The sequence below is a fragment of the Sorex fumeus genome, unplaced genomic scaffold (genome assembly GCF_029834395.1).
Source record: "Sorex fumeus unplaced genomic scaffold, SorFum_2.1 ptg000072l, whole genome shotgun sequence".
Taxonomy (NCBI): Eukaryota; Metazoa; Chordata; class Mammalia; order Eulipotyphla; family Soricidae; genus Sorex; species Sorex fumeus.
In genome coordinates, this window is record NW_026606129.1 from 52,284,408 (window position 1) to 52,300,029 (window position 15,622).

The 15,622-nt window shown below is 58.9% G+C and overlaps 2 protein-coding genes across 3 annotated transcripts; one reads left to right on the forward strand and one right to left on the reverse strand.

The window, feature by feature from the left end:
* Positions 1-512: 512 nt before the first annotated feature.
* Positions 513-7,153, reverse strand: RRP9 (ribosomal RNA processing 9, U3 small nucleolar RNA binding protein). Its single transcript, XM_056129550.1, has 15 exons — positions 6,997-7,153; positions 6,642-6,724; positions 4,054-4,166; positions 3,638-3,705; positions 3,520-3,561; positions 3,090-3,216; positions 2,687-2,811; positions 2,506-2,598; positions 2,149-2,249; positions 1,936-2,070; positions 1,803-1,865; positions 1,498-1,643; positions 1,351-1,430; positions 783-856; positions 513-678 (listed from the first exon to the last, which is right to left on the reverse strand). Exons 1-15 carry the CDS (start codon positions 7,081-7,083, stop codon positions 585-587), a joined length of 1,431 nt encoding a protein of 476 aa, XP_055985525.1. The 5' UTR covers positions 7,084-7,153; the 3' UTR covers positions 513-584.
* A 694-nt stretch (positions 7,154-7,847) lies between these two features.
* PARP3 (poly(ADP-ribose) polymerase family member 3) lies at positions 7,848-15,177 on the forward strand. Of its 2 annotated transcripts, none has more exons than XM_056129548.1 (11): positions 7,848-7,981; positions 9,248-9,434; positions 9,949-10,074; positions 10,298-10,486; positions 10,678-10,810; positions 10,899-11,125; positions 11,344-11,493; positions 11,788-11,874; positions 12,034-12,211; positions 13,759-13,914; positions 14,265-15,177. In XM_056129548.1, exons 2-11 carry the CDS (start codon positions 9,255-9,257, stop codon positions 14,432-14,434), a joined length of 1,596 nt encoding a protein of 531 aa, XP_055985523.1. In that variant the 5' UTR covers positions 7,848-7,981; positions 9,248-9,254; the 3' UTR covers positions 14,435-15,177. The 2 variants fall into 2 exon arrangements, with proteins under 2 accessions (XP_055985523.1, XP_055985524.1); XM_056129549.1 differs by lacking the exon at positions 7,848-7,981 and adding an exon at positions 9,040-9,111.
* The last annotated feature ends 445 nt before the right edge of the window (positions 15,178-15,622 follow it).

Below are 15,622 nucleotides of genomic sequence, written 5' to 3' on the forward strand. Positions count from 1 at the left end.
CCTGTTGGTGCTCTGGGAGGAAGGTGAGGGGCTCAGGGGTAGAACCCAGGGCCTTATGCATCTGAGGCATGTGCTGTACCCCTCAACTACATCCAGCAGCCACAACTTAGTGGCCAGACCAGAGCAGAGGGCAGGGAGCAGGTCTAGTGAGGTGAGCAAGGGGACCCGGGGACCAGGCACTGATGGTTTCCTCCCCAGGCTCCCTGGGAAAGCATAAAGTGCTTGGGGCTGGAGCGACGTAGAGTGGGTTGGGTGTTTGCCTTACACAGGCTGACTCGGCTCCATCCCTGGCACCCCATATGCTCCCCTGAGCCCTGCCACGAGTGCCCTGACACACAGAGTCAGGAGCAAGCCCTGAGCACCATGAGGTGTGGCCCAAAAGAAAACGAAATAAAGGCATAAAGTGCTCCAAGCAGCAAGGGGGCAACTATGCCTCCCAGCCCGCCTCACCCTCGTCCCTAAATCTATCCTCCCCACCTCCCTCTCTCCACAAGAAATTGCAGGAGACAAGGCCTGAAAGAAGAGTTTTAATACAAAGAGGGCAGGGTAGGGCTTGGGAAGAACTTAAATAACAGGCAGCAGTGTCAGGAGCCAGCGGTGGGGGACTGAGGGGCCCTGCGGAGTGGGATGATGCAGACAGAATTCCGGGCCTCTTTGATCCGCCACCACCGGCCAAGCCTGCAGGGGCAAGAGGGGCAGCTGAGGCCCAGCACATACCCCCGCCCCCCCGGATGCACCCCATTCAACCCAGCCAACCTCCCCCCACGAGGGGAACCCCCTACCTGTGCTCCTGCCCCACTCCAGCCACCAGGAAGTCCCCGGCACTGGAGAACTTGAGGCTGTTGATAAAGCCCACCTGAGAAGAATGGGGGCAGCGTCAGGGGACAAAGGACAGACCCCGCCACTGCCCGCCCCACCTGGGGAAGCTCCCTGCTCTGTCTCTGCCACCTGGGCCTCCCCATCGGTCCGGGAGGGAAAGGGTGAAAGGATGTGCCCCAAGCACGCTGGGCATGGACCAGGGCAGGGCCTGGCTCCTGGTTTCTGGCTCGACCCTGTGGCATCACCAATGACCCAACCCCTACACCTGCACCAGATGTCGCTGACAACACCTGCCCGGTGCCCAGGATCACCCAAGCCCACACATCCTGTCCTTCATTTCACCCAGGCCAGGCAGAAGGGCCAGGAAGAGCCTTGGGCAGGGGAGGGGGTGTGGGAGGGGACAGGGGAAGGCAGGAGAGGCCCTACCCCAAGGAGGGGCCTACAGGTAGGAAAAGGCTAAGGGGCTAAACGGCAGGGTCCTGCGCCTCAAGGAGTGTGGCCAAGACAGGCTGAGCGCGGGCGCCCACTCACCAGGGGAATGTCACAGAGCGGGTCCAGCTGCCGGAAGCCCTCCCCGCACTGCCAGAGCCGCACGCAGGAATTGTGAGAGCCTGAGGACCAGAGACAGTGAGCACCCTATGGCCAACCCTCCCCGCCCCCCACGTACAGGGCACTCACCTGTGGCGACGAGGTCCGTGTTGAGCAGGGCTGCCACCGACGACACCCAGAAGGGCTGCTCCAGGCCTGGCTCCCCCCGCAGCCCATGAGCCTCCCGCTGCAGGGCCAGTGGCCGCTTCTTGGAGAGACCCCACACGGCGACGGATCTGTGGGCAAGGGACAGTCTCAAAGGGAAGGCACAGGGCAGAAAAGACCCTCCCAGGGCAGGGGACAAGGGCATCCCAGGCACGGGCTCGGGCAAGGTCTCAGTGTCCCTGTCCTGGGAGAGCTATGCGGGCAGCATGGCACCCCCGGGCCGCCCTTACCCATCATCTGCGCCTGACACCATGTGCTCCTCGTTGATGAGCTGGATGCAGTCAATGGAGCCCCTGCAGGGACAGCAGTGAGGGCCTCTCCCCGGGCCCTGGTCCCACACACCCCAGTTGGCAGGCACCTTACTGGTGGCCGTAGAAGACCAGCTGGGACTCCTCGGGAATCTTCCACACGCGCACGGTCCCATCTCGGCCCCCCGCAGTCACACAACATTCCCTGCTCAGCGCATCCAGCGCGGCCACAGCATCCTGGTGCCCAAAGCTGGAGGGGTCAGAGAGAGGTGTGGGGTCACCAGCGGCCCGTGTGTCCCAACCAGCTCCCCCAGGGGCGCGCACTCACAGTGTCTCCACGTAGGAGTTCTCGGCCACATTCCACACCTTCACCGAGCGGTCGTGGGACGTGCTGTAGAGCTGGTGGGTGCCTCTGCGGAACGCCAGCCCCTAAGGATGAAGAGGCAATGGAGGTCCAGGGCTACTGCAGGCAAGACAGAGGGCAGGCCAGGGAGGAGACCCCAGTGCTCATGCCGCTCCACCTGCCCTCAAGCTGCGGCTGATTTCTCAGACCTTCCTGGACCCGGACATGCACCACCCCCACCTACCCCCAATGTTCTTTCCAGGGCCACGACTGTACTGTCCCAGGTGCCTCTTTCCAGAGGACCCAGGGCGAGTGCCAACCCACACCCTCACACAGACTCACCGACACGGCGTCCCGGTGCCCCGTGAAGGTGTACAGGTGCTGGCAGCTCTGCGCCTCCCAGATGAGGATGAGCTTGCTGTGGTCACCAGATGCCTGAAGGGAGGAGGGTCACCATCACAGGCCCAGAGGGTCCATTCCCAGGAGCTGCCGCCCCATCCCACCACGGGCCATGCTAACTTACCAGGTATTTGCCGTCCGAGGAGATGGCCATGCAGAGGACGGGGCTACTGTGGCCAGGGGGCTGCCCCTCTACCCCCTTTTTGACTCGTGGGATCACATGAAGCTTGCGGGCACTCTCCACGCTCCCTGCCAGCAGGGGAGGAAAGAGGGCAGGCTGGGACGAGAGCGGCCTCAGTTTCCTCAAGTTAAGTGGTGACCATATCACCAGAAGGGGGGCTTCCAGCAATGGATCAGGTTCCACGGCGGGGCAGAAGCTGCCAGTCACCCAGGAAAGCCATTTGCAGTGCAGACCAGCTCCAGGAGCTTCTCCCACTGAGTCTTAATTTGTCCTGATTATTCCCATCCCAGACCAGCCTGAGCTGTCCCAGAGGCTGCCCCCTCACCCCCGCCAGACACTCACTCACACTTAATAATCGTGCAGTCTTTGGAAGCAGAAAAGATGGCCAGGTCGTCCGGAGTGATGACCAAGCATGTGATGGAGAGCTTGTGGCCCCGTAAAACTCGGATGTCTGCTGGGGCCGGGGTCTGGATCTGGGCAGGCATGGGCTGGGTCACTATGACCAGGACACACACAAATACACACACACACACACACACACACACACACACACACACACACACACACACATTCAGCACCTCCCTTTCCCATCACCTGGGCAAAAGTAAAAGTGAATCCAGGGAGAAGGGACCAGATCCTTCCTCCATCTGCCCAACTGTCATATTCCTGAGCAAAAGCCCTGCAGCCTGAGTCCCCAACAGGTCATCAGTCCCCAACCCCATTGGGGCCCCAACCCCTTCCACACTCATGCACCAGTGCCCTCCCTGCCAACTCACCTCCTTTGCCACCGACTTCTGCAGCCTGCCCCTCTGCTCCAGCTGCAGGGAGAGGGGGAGGGTGTGAGCCCAGGAGGACCAACCCTACCCTTCAGCCCTCCCCCTCCTCCATACTTACCACATCCTCCTTCAGGCGCCCTGCAACCTGGTCCTCCTCAAATTCCCGGGCCTCGGCCTTCTCCTCCTCTGTGTAGGGCAGACCAAACCAAGTCAAGGAAAATCAAGACCCCATTTCTGTCTTTTGATTCGTACCCTAAAGAGCTCGGGCCCGGAACCCAAACACTTGGGTTGGAACTTACAGGAAGTTCAGGTTGGCTTGGAGAAAAGGAAGAAGGACTGGGTGTTGGACACCTGCCCATCCCCTGCCTTTACTTCAGAGATTAGTAGAAAGTCTGCCCCTACCTTCACGCCCACCTTGCCACCCTCCCACCAGATAGCCAGCACAGGCAGTCTCCCATTACCTGTGAATCCCCCACTGGGAAGCTGAGGTGATGGCAGTGGGCAGCGCCCTCACCTGCCCGGCCCCTGGCTCACCCTGCTGCCTGAGCTGTTCCAGGTAGAGCTTGGCCAAGCGCAGCTTCTTCTCCTGTGCGGTCTCCTCCAGCTCCTCCTCTTCCTCCTCCTCCTCTGTCCTCTGGGGAGCTAGGCTGTAGGCAGGAGGGGCTGAGTCAAAGGGCCTCATGCCTCCTGACTGCTTCCCCATCACCTGCCAGCCCAATTCCTGCCTGCCTGTGTGATCCTGCTTCCGCCAGCAAGAAAATCCAAGGGCATGATCTGGCGGACAGAATAGCCCCCCTGGTATCAGACATCAAGGTAGAAACACACAACCAGAGAGCACTGTGAGAGCTCTCCGCTCTAGAGAGAGGGAGAGAGAAGGCTCTGCAGGCTGGGGAGGGTGGGGCTGAGAGTGCCTGCCGTGCAAGCATACTGGTCACAGACTCAAACCCCTGGCATCCCACAAGCAAGGAACGCGCTCCCGGACGCTTTGCTGTCTGATTCCTGGCACCCCAAGCAATATCCAGCCACACTGCAGCCAGTTCTGTGAGCACCACAAGGAAGAGTAAGAGCCTGGGTCAGCACCTTAACTGAAAAGATGTGTGAGCCCCACAGCCACCCCCAACAAGCGGCACAACCCTGACTTGTGCACCTGAACTAAAGGTGTGCGTCCCAGCAAGCCTGTGAGAGCACCGCCACGAAGGGAGTGCGAACCTCAGGGAGCACCGCGGTCTGTCTGTGAGCACCCACGTCCACAGAGCAGCAGGTATGCAAGCCTGGTCAGTGCACCATCAACAGCAGGCAGAAGTGGAGCAGGGAGGAAATGGAAAAGGTGAATTAATTCTAAGAACAGCAGATGGTTGTGCTTGGTGGGGGGAGGGGGGCTGTTATGTGTTGCTCACTGGTAGAGCACGCCTTGCTTGAGCCCTGTGTTGTTCTATCCCTGACACCCACCACAAAACAAACAAACAGAAAGGTAGACTAACTCCCCACTCCTCCTTCCAAACACAAAGGAAAGTTGGGCATCTAGGTCTTTGCAAATTAGGTAGTCCTTAATCTAAGTGGTGGATATACAGGTTTCACCATTTCACCATTTCTATAGTATAAATGTTTTGTTAACTTCTATATTGATATACTTCACAATATATTTTAAAAATACTTAAAGAAGGCTGGAGCAATAGCACAGTGGGTACGGCGTTTGCCTTGCACGCGGCCGACCTAAGTTCGATTCCCAGCATCCCATATGGTCCCCTGAGCGCCGCCAGGAGTAATTCCTGAGTGCAGAGCCAGGAATAACCCCTGTGCATTGCTGGGTGTGACTCAAAAAGTTAAAAAAAAAAAAAAACCTAAAGAGTTTGGAGAGATAACTCAATAGGCTGTGTACATGCTTTTGCATGCGGAACGCCTGGGTTTGATCCCTGGAACCCCACATTCTCCAGAACATAGTCTGAACTGTCCTTCGAGCACCAAGCTGACAATAACTCCTGAGTACATCATGTGTGACCCCAAGCCCCCAAAAAGCAAAAACCCAAAAGTCTTAGCATTGAGCCTATCACAGACTCAAAGTACTAAGAAAAGTATATTTTTGGAGCCAGAAAGATAGTACAGCAGGTAAGGGACTTGCTTTGCACAATGATAACCCTCACTGGATCCAGCACTACCTATGCTCCCCTGATAACTGATAAGAGTGACCCCTGAGCACCACTCACCAGGTGTTGCCCAAAAGCAAAAAAAAAAAAAAAAACCCCTCAATTTTTGAGCATATTTTTGAAAACCCAACTCTTGAGTAAATGGAATGCGAGCTTCCACTTCCCAGGATACCTGACACTTGCTCCCCACCTCTCTGAAACCCGACTCATCCCCACCACCTATAGTTACAGAGAAGAGATCTGTGCACAGCCCTCCACAATCTGGATGTGTCCTTCCGCATCCATTCTGGTGCACACTCAGAACCCAGACTTTCCTCCAGGTCCTAAGAGCAGACTCCTCATCTCTCCAGGTTCTCCGTTAAATGCCCCTTCCTGGGGCTGTAGCAATAGCACAGCGGGTAAGGCGTTGACCTTGCACGCGGCCGCCCCCGGTTCGATTCCCAGCATCCCATATGGCCCCCTGGGCACCACCACTGGTGATTCCTGAGTGCAGAGCCAGGAGTAACCCCTGTGCCTCACCAGGTGTGACCCAAAAAGAAAAAAAAAAAGCCCCTTCCTCTGTCCCAAGAACACACAAGGTTTTAAGAGGCACATCCCATGACAATACATGTACACTCTCAACATGAAGCAAGCACCCAGCGCGTGGTGAGTCGGGCTGGAGATCGGCAGCAAGTGTTTGAAAATAGAAGTTAGAACTAGACAGCGTGCCTTGCACTCCCCTCCTCTGGCCTGTTAACCCAACCTGTCTGCTACTCAACTTTCAGGCGGGAAACCAAGAAAATCTCACAGGCCTCCACTGGGGCTGAGGGTTCTCACACAGAGACCCAGCTGAGAGAAGAGACTTCTCGGGTCAGAAACTGGAAGGGCCACGACTGAGTCCCAGACTGGAGACTTTCATTTTTTGCCCACCTCTGCCCCGACTCCCACGCCGCACGAGAGCTTCGGCCGTTCCCTTCTACTAGGTGCAAAAGAGCTCACCTCTCACTCTCAGAATCGCTGGAGATCTCTTCGTTCATCTTGCCGCCTCCCTTGGACTTGCCTCTGTCCCCGGCAGGGTCGGCCTGGGAATTAACAAGGTCCTTTCTTTGGTCAGGGCTCCGGGTCACCCCGGCAACCTTTCCGATCTCTCGAGAGCCCGGAGACATGGAAAGGCGGTGACCACCACCACCCCGCCCCCCTAGCTCAAGGGCAAGGTTTTCCAGCGCTTAGGTCGCGGAATCGGTCACCGAGCCTGACTTCAGACAGGGGTCCAGGTAGGATGGGGCGGGGAGGGGACAGGATGCTGCAACGATGGTCCCAGTGGCGGGACCGACCGATGGGACGCCACGCTCACCTTCCGTCGCCGCTTGCTGGCCCCGGCTCCTGCCACAACCCCCGAGTTTGGCTTTCCCCGCTTGCGAGCCGCACTTTTCGCCGACATGCTGCCCACCGCGAGGGTTCCAGCCGCCACTGACGACTCACGTGGCTGCAGAAGCCCCGGCGGTGGGCCAAGACTCCGCTCTGATAGGCTCCCACCACCCGGAAAGCCCCGCCTCCCAAAGGCTCCCCGTGAATCCTTCCGCAGTCTTTGCCACACCCCCAGCCGCTCATAGGTTAGCTGCCGAGAGCCCCGCCTCCTAGAGCTCCTATTGGCTTCCGCGCCGGGCTCCTGCGCCAAGAGACGCCTTTTCCCTCCGCTTCCGGGCCAAGGCCGAAGCGCGTGCGCTCTTCGGGTAGCTGAGGTCCTGGGAGGAGAGGAGAGGGTTAGGTCCCGCTGTGTGTTTGCGCCTCTTGGACGCTAGGGGGCGCTAGAGGTGCGGGGTTCTACGTCCCGCGGCACGACTCCTCCCGACAGGGGCGGGGCAAGGGTAAACCAGCGCATCGCTGGATGACAGGGGGGATCCGGGCGAACCCTGGAGGGGGTCCCCGTGCTGCAGCTCGGTCCCCGGGGCACTGGGCAGTCCTTGGACACAGACTGCATGCCTCAGGGCAGACAAGCGGCGCTAAGGACGCGCCCGTCTTCTGGGTCTTGACTGTGTCCTAATCCAGTGTCCACCCATGCGTGGGACAGGCCGCTACCCAGGGCCTGCCCCGCCTGTAACTCGCCCTTCTAGTGGCCAAAGGACTGTAAAGCTAAACGCACATACACACCCCTCCCTGACCACCCCCCCCCCCGCCACCCCCCCTCTCATTGCCGGGAAGTTCCTCCCTAAGTCAGGCTTAAGGGTTTCAGAGAATAGCCAGAAGGTTCCTAGATCTGGCTAGCTGTGGCAGGTCCACATACCGGAGGACACTAAAGTACTAGGCCGGCCGCAGCCATACTCCCTGGCTTCTCCGAGGTGAGTCCAAACAAACACTGCCCTCCTGTTGTTCATCGATTTGCTCTAGCGGGCCCAGTAACGTCTCCATTGTGAGACTTGTTGTTACTGTGTTTGGCATATCAAATACGTCGCGGGGAGCTTGCCAGGCTTTGCCATGCAGGCGAGATACTCTTGGTAGCTTGCTGGGCTCTCCAAGAGGGGCGGAGGAATTGAACCCGGCTCGGCCGGGCTGGCTGCGCGCAAGGCAAAACGCCCTACCGCTGTGCTATCGCTCCAATAGCAACTCACTGGGTGAGTGACCCAGGTTTTATTGGCAACTCACACTAGGGCAGGGCTGAGCAGGATGGGGTGGAACAGGCCCTTGCCCTTTGGCAGTTCATGGCCACTGCTCGGGGATTCAGATTGGCACCCTAAAACTCTTGAACCCACCCCTTGGGAAGGGTTTCTTCACCACTGGATTCTGGGAGCCCTGGGGCCAAGGGCAGAGGTTCCCCAACTTAATTGGCCTCCTGCCCCATTTTCAAGAAAAAAAAAAAGGTTTTTTTGCACACATTACTCTTTAAACACACTTTCCCTTATTTTGGGGGGGGGAGGGGCGGAGTTGGACCACACCCAATCCAACAGTGCTCAGGGCTGGCTCCTGGTGGGACTCAGGGCCCACTCCTGGCGGGGCTCGGGACCGTGTGGTGCCGGAGACTGAACCAGAGTTAGCCACACTCAAGGCGAGCACCCTCCCTGCTGCACCCACCCTTCCTGCTCAGTGGGGCTTGAGGAAATGTTTCTTCTTTAAGCAAACAGCACTGCCCAGGTTCACCTGACACTCACACGTCACTCCTGCAGCACTCAGGGGGCCAGTATTCCCTCCGTTTGGAAAAGATTTCCCTGGGGGGACATATAGTCTGACTCAGGAATTCTGCCTCAGGGAGCCGCTGCTGCCCCCTCATCCATAGTGAGTGACTCAGCCTGGCAACTATGACAATCCCTGTCCGCTGAAAGGGAGGAGCCAGCAGTCCCCAGAGGGTGTTCCAGAGGGAGGAGGAGCTGGGGTGGGGCCCAAATGGAAGCTGCTTCTTTCACTTTCCCTATGCCTGGCTTAGAGAACCACTGTCCTGGACCAGAGTGGGCCGCCCCTGGTGCCCGGAGCTGAGGTGCAGAGATCGAGTTTGGGGCTGGGGCTGCAATCCAGGGAGGCAGCGGGAAGGGGTCACCCAAGAGCAAACCCAGGGTGGGGAAGCAGGTGCTGTGCCTCTCGGGAAGCATCTGAGAGTGTCCTCTGTGCCCCAGAACCACCATGGCTCCAAAGCGCAAGTCCACAGCACAGCCCGGGGGTCCTGGGAAAAAGAAGGGGCGGCAGGAGGCAGAGGAGGACAGCTGCCGCTCCACTGTGGAGGCGCTCAGGACTGCTCCCGCTGAAAAGCGCGTGGTCCGAGTGGACCCCCAGTGCTCGCTCAGCCGCATCCCCGGAACCCAGGTAAGCTGTAGTCCCCACTCGGGACAAAGGCATTAGTAGCCCCCTGCCACACCACACACACACACACACACACACACACACACACACACACACACACACCAGGCTTAGCTCAGGTCCCCCGAGAGAGCTCTTCTCTCAGTCTTCCAAAGGTCAGCCAGGGTTAGGCCCCCCAGGTGCTCAGGCCTCCCTCCCCAACACTGAAGGCAGGGCTCTGAGCCACTGAGTATCCCCAGGGCTTCCGTAAGGCCCCTCAAACCACGCCCCCAGGACAGGGCCATGCTCCACTGAGACCCCTCTCTTGTCAGAACCCCAGCACCGAACCCTGTCTCCCTCAGATCCCCCTGCTCACAGTGCCCCGATTTCGCCATATCTGCTCAGACTGCCTCTGCCAGGGCCAGGCATCCAGCTCCTCACAAGCCTCTGCATCGGGTCCCCCTCAGGCCCCAGTCAGGGTACAGCTGGGCACTTTGTCCTGCCCCCCGGCCACCCCAGCCTGCCTCCCTCCCTTGCCCAGGTACACGAGGACTACGACTGTACCTTGAACCAGACCAACATCGGAAACAACAACAACAAATTCTACATCATCCAGCTGCTGCAAGTGGGCGACCGTTTCGCCTCCTGGAACCGCTGGGGCCGCGTGGTGCGTGGTGCCCACCCACCTCCTGCTACCTTTGCCTCGCCCAGCATAAGCCCCCGCCCCGCACAGTCCCCTAGCTGCCTCAGGCACAAAGAACACAGCTACCCGCTGGGCCCACCCACATGGCCAGTTGCCCAGGGTACTCGGCACAGGGCCTGGAACCCGGGGGAGGGGCGGGGATGGGGGACACTGGGGTGGGCACACCCCTGAAAACTGTTGGTTGCAGGGAGAGGTGGGCCAGACAAAGCTTCACTACTTTGACTTAGTGGAGGATGCAAAGAAGGACTTTGAGAAGAAATTTCGGGAGAAGACAAAGAACAGCTGGGCCGAACGGGATCGCTTTGTGGCCCACCCTGGCAAGTACACGCTGATCGAAGTGCAGACCGCGGAGGAGACCCAGGAAGCCATGCTGAAGGTGCAGAGACCTGGGGTGATGAATAAGGCTGGGCAGAGAGACCCTGTGGGCTCTGCCGAGGCCCAGCGGCGGCCTCAGCACAGACCTCCCCTCTTTGGCCTGACTGGCCAAGGGCTGTCTAGTGCCTCCCGCTACCCCGGGCTCGGGTACCCTGCCTGGCTGCCTTGCCCACGTGTGCCCTCTGCTCCCAGGTGGATGGAGTTCCCGCTCGTACCGGGCGTCAGCGGTTCCGGGCCTGCTCGTTGGATGCAGCCACACAGAAGCTCATTGACAACATCTTCAGCAAGGACATGTTCAACAACTCCATGGCACTCATGAACCTGGGTGAGGGGAGCTGGGCTTGGCACGGGGGACAGGGCCCCAGCGAGACGGGACACGAGGCTGAGTCTTGCCCCTCATGCCAACCCCCCAGATGTGAAGAAGATGCCTCTGGGGAAACTGAGCAAGCAGCAGATTGCCCGGGGCTTTGAGGCCCTGGAGGCCCTCGAGGAGGCCCTGAAAGGCTCCCAAGCCAGCGGCCGCAGCCTGGAGGAACTGTCCTCCCACTTCTACACTGTCATCCCCCACAACTTCGGCCGCAGCCGGCCCCCAACCATCAACTCCCCAGAGCTTTTGCAGGCCAAGAAGGACATGCTGCTGGTGAGGCCATGGGGGCCGGTCAGGGAGGTGGCACCAATGGCCCCGAGGAGGTGGATGGATGGGTTGCAATGGGCACTGCCTGCGAGGGCCAGGGGAGGGCAGGCTGGGTAGATGCAGAGGGGCGGGTGGAATGGAGGGGTTGACCACACTCACTGCCAGTTATGGGCACGGGAAGGCTGGCAGACTGGCACACAGGCTTCGACGCCCGACACCCCTAGGTGCTGGCAGATATTGAGCTGGCCCAGACCCTGCAGGCAACCTCTGAAGAGGAGGAGAAGGTGGAGGAGGTGCCGCACCCGCTGGACCGAAATTACCAGCTCCTCAAGTGCGAACTGGAGCTGCTGGACTCCGATGCCCCGGAGTACAAGGTGTGCCCCGGGCCGAGCTCTGACCCCAACCGTAGCCTCTCTCCCTGTGCCGTAAGAGAGACAGTACAGCAAGGAGGGTGCTGGCCTTGCATGCTGCCGACCCAGGTTCGATCCCCAGCACCGCATATGGTCCCTCCCGAACCCTCCAGGGGTGATCCCTGTGAACAAAGCCGGGAGTAAGCCCTGTGCACCACCAGGTGTGACCAAAAAGAGAGAAAGCTGTGGCACGGAGGGATCCGTGGGGTTCAGCCTTGCACCTTGCACCTCTCACCCTTGTACCCTGCTCTCGCACAGGTGATACACACCTACTTGGAACAGACTGGCAACAACTACAGGTGCCCCTCACTCCAGCATGTCTGGAAGGTGAACCGAGAAGGAGAGGTGAGAAGCCACCCCATTCTGCCTCCTCCCCCGGTCACCACCTGGACCCTTAGTGCATCAGCTTAGCAGCGCTGCCCACAGGCCACCAGTGTGAGTGACCCAGTGCCCACCCCAACCTGGCCCTGGTCCTACCTGCCCACTGTTTCTCCCCTGTCCCAGGGAGAGAGGTTCCAGGCCCATTCCAAGCTGGGAAACCGGAGGCTTCTATGGCATGGCACCAACGTGGCTGTGGTGGCCGCTATCCTCACCAGCGGACTCCGCATCATGCCCCATTCCGGGGGCCGTGTGGGCAGGGGCATCTACTTTGCCTCGGAGAACAGCAAGTCTGCTGGCTATGGTAAGCTTCTCCTGGGGCAGAAGTCCCAGGCAGGATGGGTCACAAAGGGGTGCTTGTACCCTATAAACTCCTCAAGGAGCAGGAGCGTAGTACAGCGGGTAGGGTACTTGCCTTGCTCGCATCTGACCTAGGTTTGATCCTCAGCATCCCATATGGTCCCTGAGCACTGCCAGGAGAGAGTGATTCCTGAGTGCAGAGCCAGGAATGAATCCTGAGAACTGCCAGGTGTGACCCAAAGATCAACAATAAAAAATGGAGAGGCACCTCGAGGCGTTTGCTGGCCCCAGTGTTGATCAAGATGGCTAGGGTTCAGGGAGACCCAGAGCAGGCATCTAGGAGGCATCCCCCCAGGGACGGGGTGCCCACAGGCTGAGGGGCTGAGCAAGGAGCCTGCAAGGGAATAGAGTGTAGGTGCCACCTGGCTGGGAGTGAGCAGCAGTGGTAGAAAGCAGACGGCGGAGACCCCAACAGGCTCAGGGTGTAACAGGGGTCCAGCTGAAGGTGTCTTGGCAGGATCTCCCCTGAAGCACCTGGGGTGGAGGGAAGAGAGAGGGCAGAGGTCACAGGGAGGCCTGATGTGGAATCACCCAGGCAGTGGAGGTGGGGGAGGAGAGAACCCTCAAGAAGGATGGCGGGGGGAGGGGGTTGCGAATCATGCAGCATGTGGGATAGGGTCCAAGTTGTCTTTAGTGACCCCCAAGTTCTTGTACAGCAGTGTCCTCACTGACGTGACCCCCAGGCTGACCCCATCATGGGAGACCACTCACACCCCCATCTAGAAAAGCAAGATTTGGGGGTTTATCTAAAGATGGACAGGGCTGGAGTTCTAGGGCCTCCCATCCCTGGGGCCCACCAAGAGGGCAGAGGAGCCTTAAGAGGAGTGAAGGGTGGACTTGGGAAAGCTGGTGCCAGTGGAAGCCAGGGCAGGGGTGAAGGATGGTGCCAGGGGTGCATTCAGCAAAGCCAATCAGGGAGCAGCCCCCCGCAGATTTGGCCCTTGGGAGTCATCGCTGATTCCCACCAAGGCAGTGAGGGGTGCAGAGGCCTGGCCCCAGGCGGGGGGTAGAGGGGGAGAGCTGTGGCCAAGACAAAAGGTGTTCTTTTGGGGGTGGAAGGGCCACACCTGACAGTGCTCAGAGACTACTCCCAGCAGGGCTTAGAGGATAGACTTTGGGCCTCCAGCTTGTAGAGTATGGTCTCCAATCTGTTGAGCTCTCTCTGAGCTCTGCCTATAAAAGGTGTTCTTCAGAATGGAAAGAAAGGGGTCCAAGAGATAATACAGAGATGAGGTGTTTGCCTTGCATATAGCCAACAACCCTGGTTCAATCCCTGGCACCCTATATGGTTCCCCAAGCACTGCCAGGAGTGACTCCTGACCGCAGTACCAGGAGTGGACCCTGAGCACTGCCAGCTATAGCCCAAAACCAAACAGAAGGATGGAGGGAGAATGGGCAAATCTCTGGGCTGGGAAAGCCAAGACAGAGGTCCCCCTCAAGGCCTCAGGCAAGAGGGCTGAGCTGCCCGCCCCGCGCCTCCTATACCCCCAGTTACTGGCATGCCCTGCGGGACCCACTCTATCGGCTACATGTTCCTGGGGGAAGTGGCTCTGGGCCGAGAGCACCACATCACCATGGATGAGCCCAGCCTGAAGGCGCCGCCACCTGGCTTCGACAGCGTCATCGCCCGAGGTCACACGGAACCTGGTGAGCCCCAGATGACAGAGGCAGGACCGAGGGAGGTGACCAGGACACATCCAGGGAGGAGGCATACGGGAGGGGGCTGGGAGAGGAATGAAGAGTGTCCACACCCCAGTCATTCACTCTGTCAGTCAGCCAACACTCACTGAATCCACAGATCAGTGCCGGGCAACTGAGAGGCCCTCGTGGACAGCCTTGGGAGAGATGGGGACACTCCTAGGGAGAGTTGGGGGAGGAGAGTCCAGGCCTGAGAAATAAAGGGTTTGGAGGTCGGCCAGGAGGGAATGAGCAGGCACTCCTGGTGCCAGAAGTACATGGCATCAGGGCAGGACCAATGTCCCTGCTGTGCCCTGCAGATCCAACCCAGGACACTGTGCTGGAGCTGGATGGCCAGAAAGTGGCAGTGCCGCAGGGCCCGCCCAAGCCCTGCCCGCAGTTCAAGAGCTCCAGCTTCTCCCAGAGCGAGTACCTCATCTACCACGAGAGCCAGTGCCGCCTACGCTACCTGCTGGAGATTCACCTCTGAGCTGGAGGGTCCCTCCCCGAGCTACCCGGATAATGGATAACACCTGGCAGTGCTTAGGGGACTGTCTTTAACCTTTAACCTTTGCACTCTCTCTGGCTCCTCATTGGTCTCCTTTCCCTGCCGGGCTCCCTTCTTGCCTTCCATCTTCCTGTCCCCCACCACCCTCCTTCCCACATCTCCCTTTTGTGTCCCATCCACTGATTGCCACCTCCCATCTTTGTTAGCCCTGACAAAGCTGAGGCCACAGAAATGATGGGCCTCCCCAGTGACGGGTGGGATGGGGCAGGGTCAGTCCCAGGACATGGGAGGCAGACTTCGGCGAGGCTGTGTGGTGAGAGGGGCACAGGCTGAAAGGAGCTGGACCCCACCTCCACTTGGACCATCCACCCTGGGCCAGACTGTGCACCGAGATCACCAAGCAAGTAAACTTCAGACATGTTTAGACTGTACTGCACTGCACTGTCCTCCCATTGTTCATCGATTTCCTCGAGTGGGCCCAGTAACATCTTCATTTTGAGACTTGTTGTTACTGTGTTTGGCATATCGAATACGTCACGGGTAGCTTGCCAGGCTTTGCCATGCGGGCGAGATACTCTCGGTAGTTTGCTGGGCTCTCTGAGAGGGGCGGAGGAATCAAACCCGGCTCAGCCGGGCCAACTGCACACAAGGCAGACACCCTACCACTGTGCTATCGCTCCAGCCCATGTTTAGACAAGTTTATTAAATATTATATTTGCTCACCACCCAGCCTCTGCTTGTCTGTGCGGCACTGGCCTTGCCAGTGTAGGTGCCAGGAGTACATGGTATTGGGGCAGAAACTAGAGTCCCTAGCTATGCCCAGTGTTGCCCTCCAGGCAACACTCCCCATGACCTTCCACCGCACCCCAGGGAGCAGCACACACGAGCGCTGATGTGGGTCACATACACACACTCAGACACACACACATGTACACACACACAGACACATAGACAGACACACATACACACAGACACACTCACATACACAATGGGTTCTCTACATCCATCACCATAACAAACAGTCTCTACTGCTAGTGGATTCTTCAGGAGGGACCTTGCCCATCAATTCAGAACCATTGGTCATTTGGGAGCCCCCCTGAATATTCAGTTCCTTAAATCAGATGTTTCCAGGCAAATAAGCATTCCTCATACCTTGACACTAAATATCCC

Coding starts and splice junctions, on each gene's coding strand:
- RRP9 (XM_056129550.1), bottom strand. CDS start 7,083: ATGTCGGCGAAAAGTGCGGCTCGCAAGCGGGGAAAGCCAAACTCGGGG. Junction 1,431..1,497: donor CACGGACCTCGTCGCCACAG/GTGAGTGCCCTG, acceptor TCTGGTCCTCAG/GCTCTCACAATTCCTGCGTG. Junction 679..782: donor GGAGTGGGGCAGGAGCACAG/GTAGGGGGTTCC, acceptor TTGCCCCTGCAG/GCTTGGCCGGTGGTGGCGGA.
- PARP3 (XM_056129548.1), top strand. CDS start 9,255: ATGGCTCCAAAGCGCAAGTCCACAGCACAGCCCGGGGGTCCTGGGAAA. Junction 10,811..10,898: donor CATGGCACTCATGAACCTGG/GTGAGGGGAGCT, acceptor CCAACCCCCCAG/ATGTGAAGAAGATGCCTCTG. Junction 12,212..13,758: donor CAGCAAGTCTGCTGGCTATG/GTAAGCTTCTCC, acceptor CTATACCCCCAG/TTACTGGCATGCCCTGCGGG.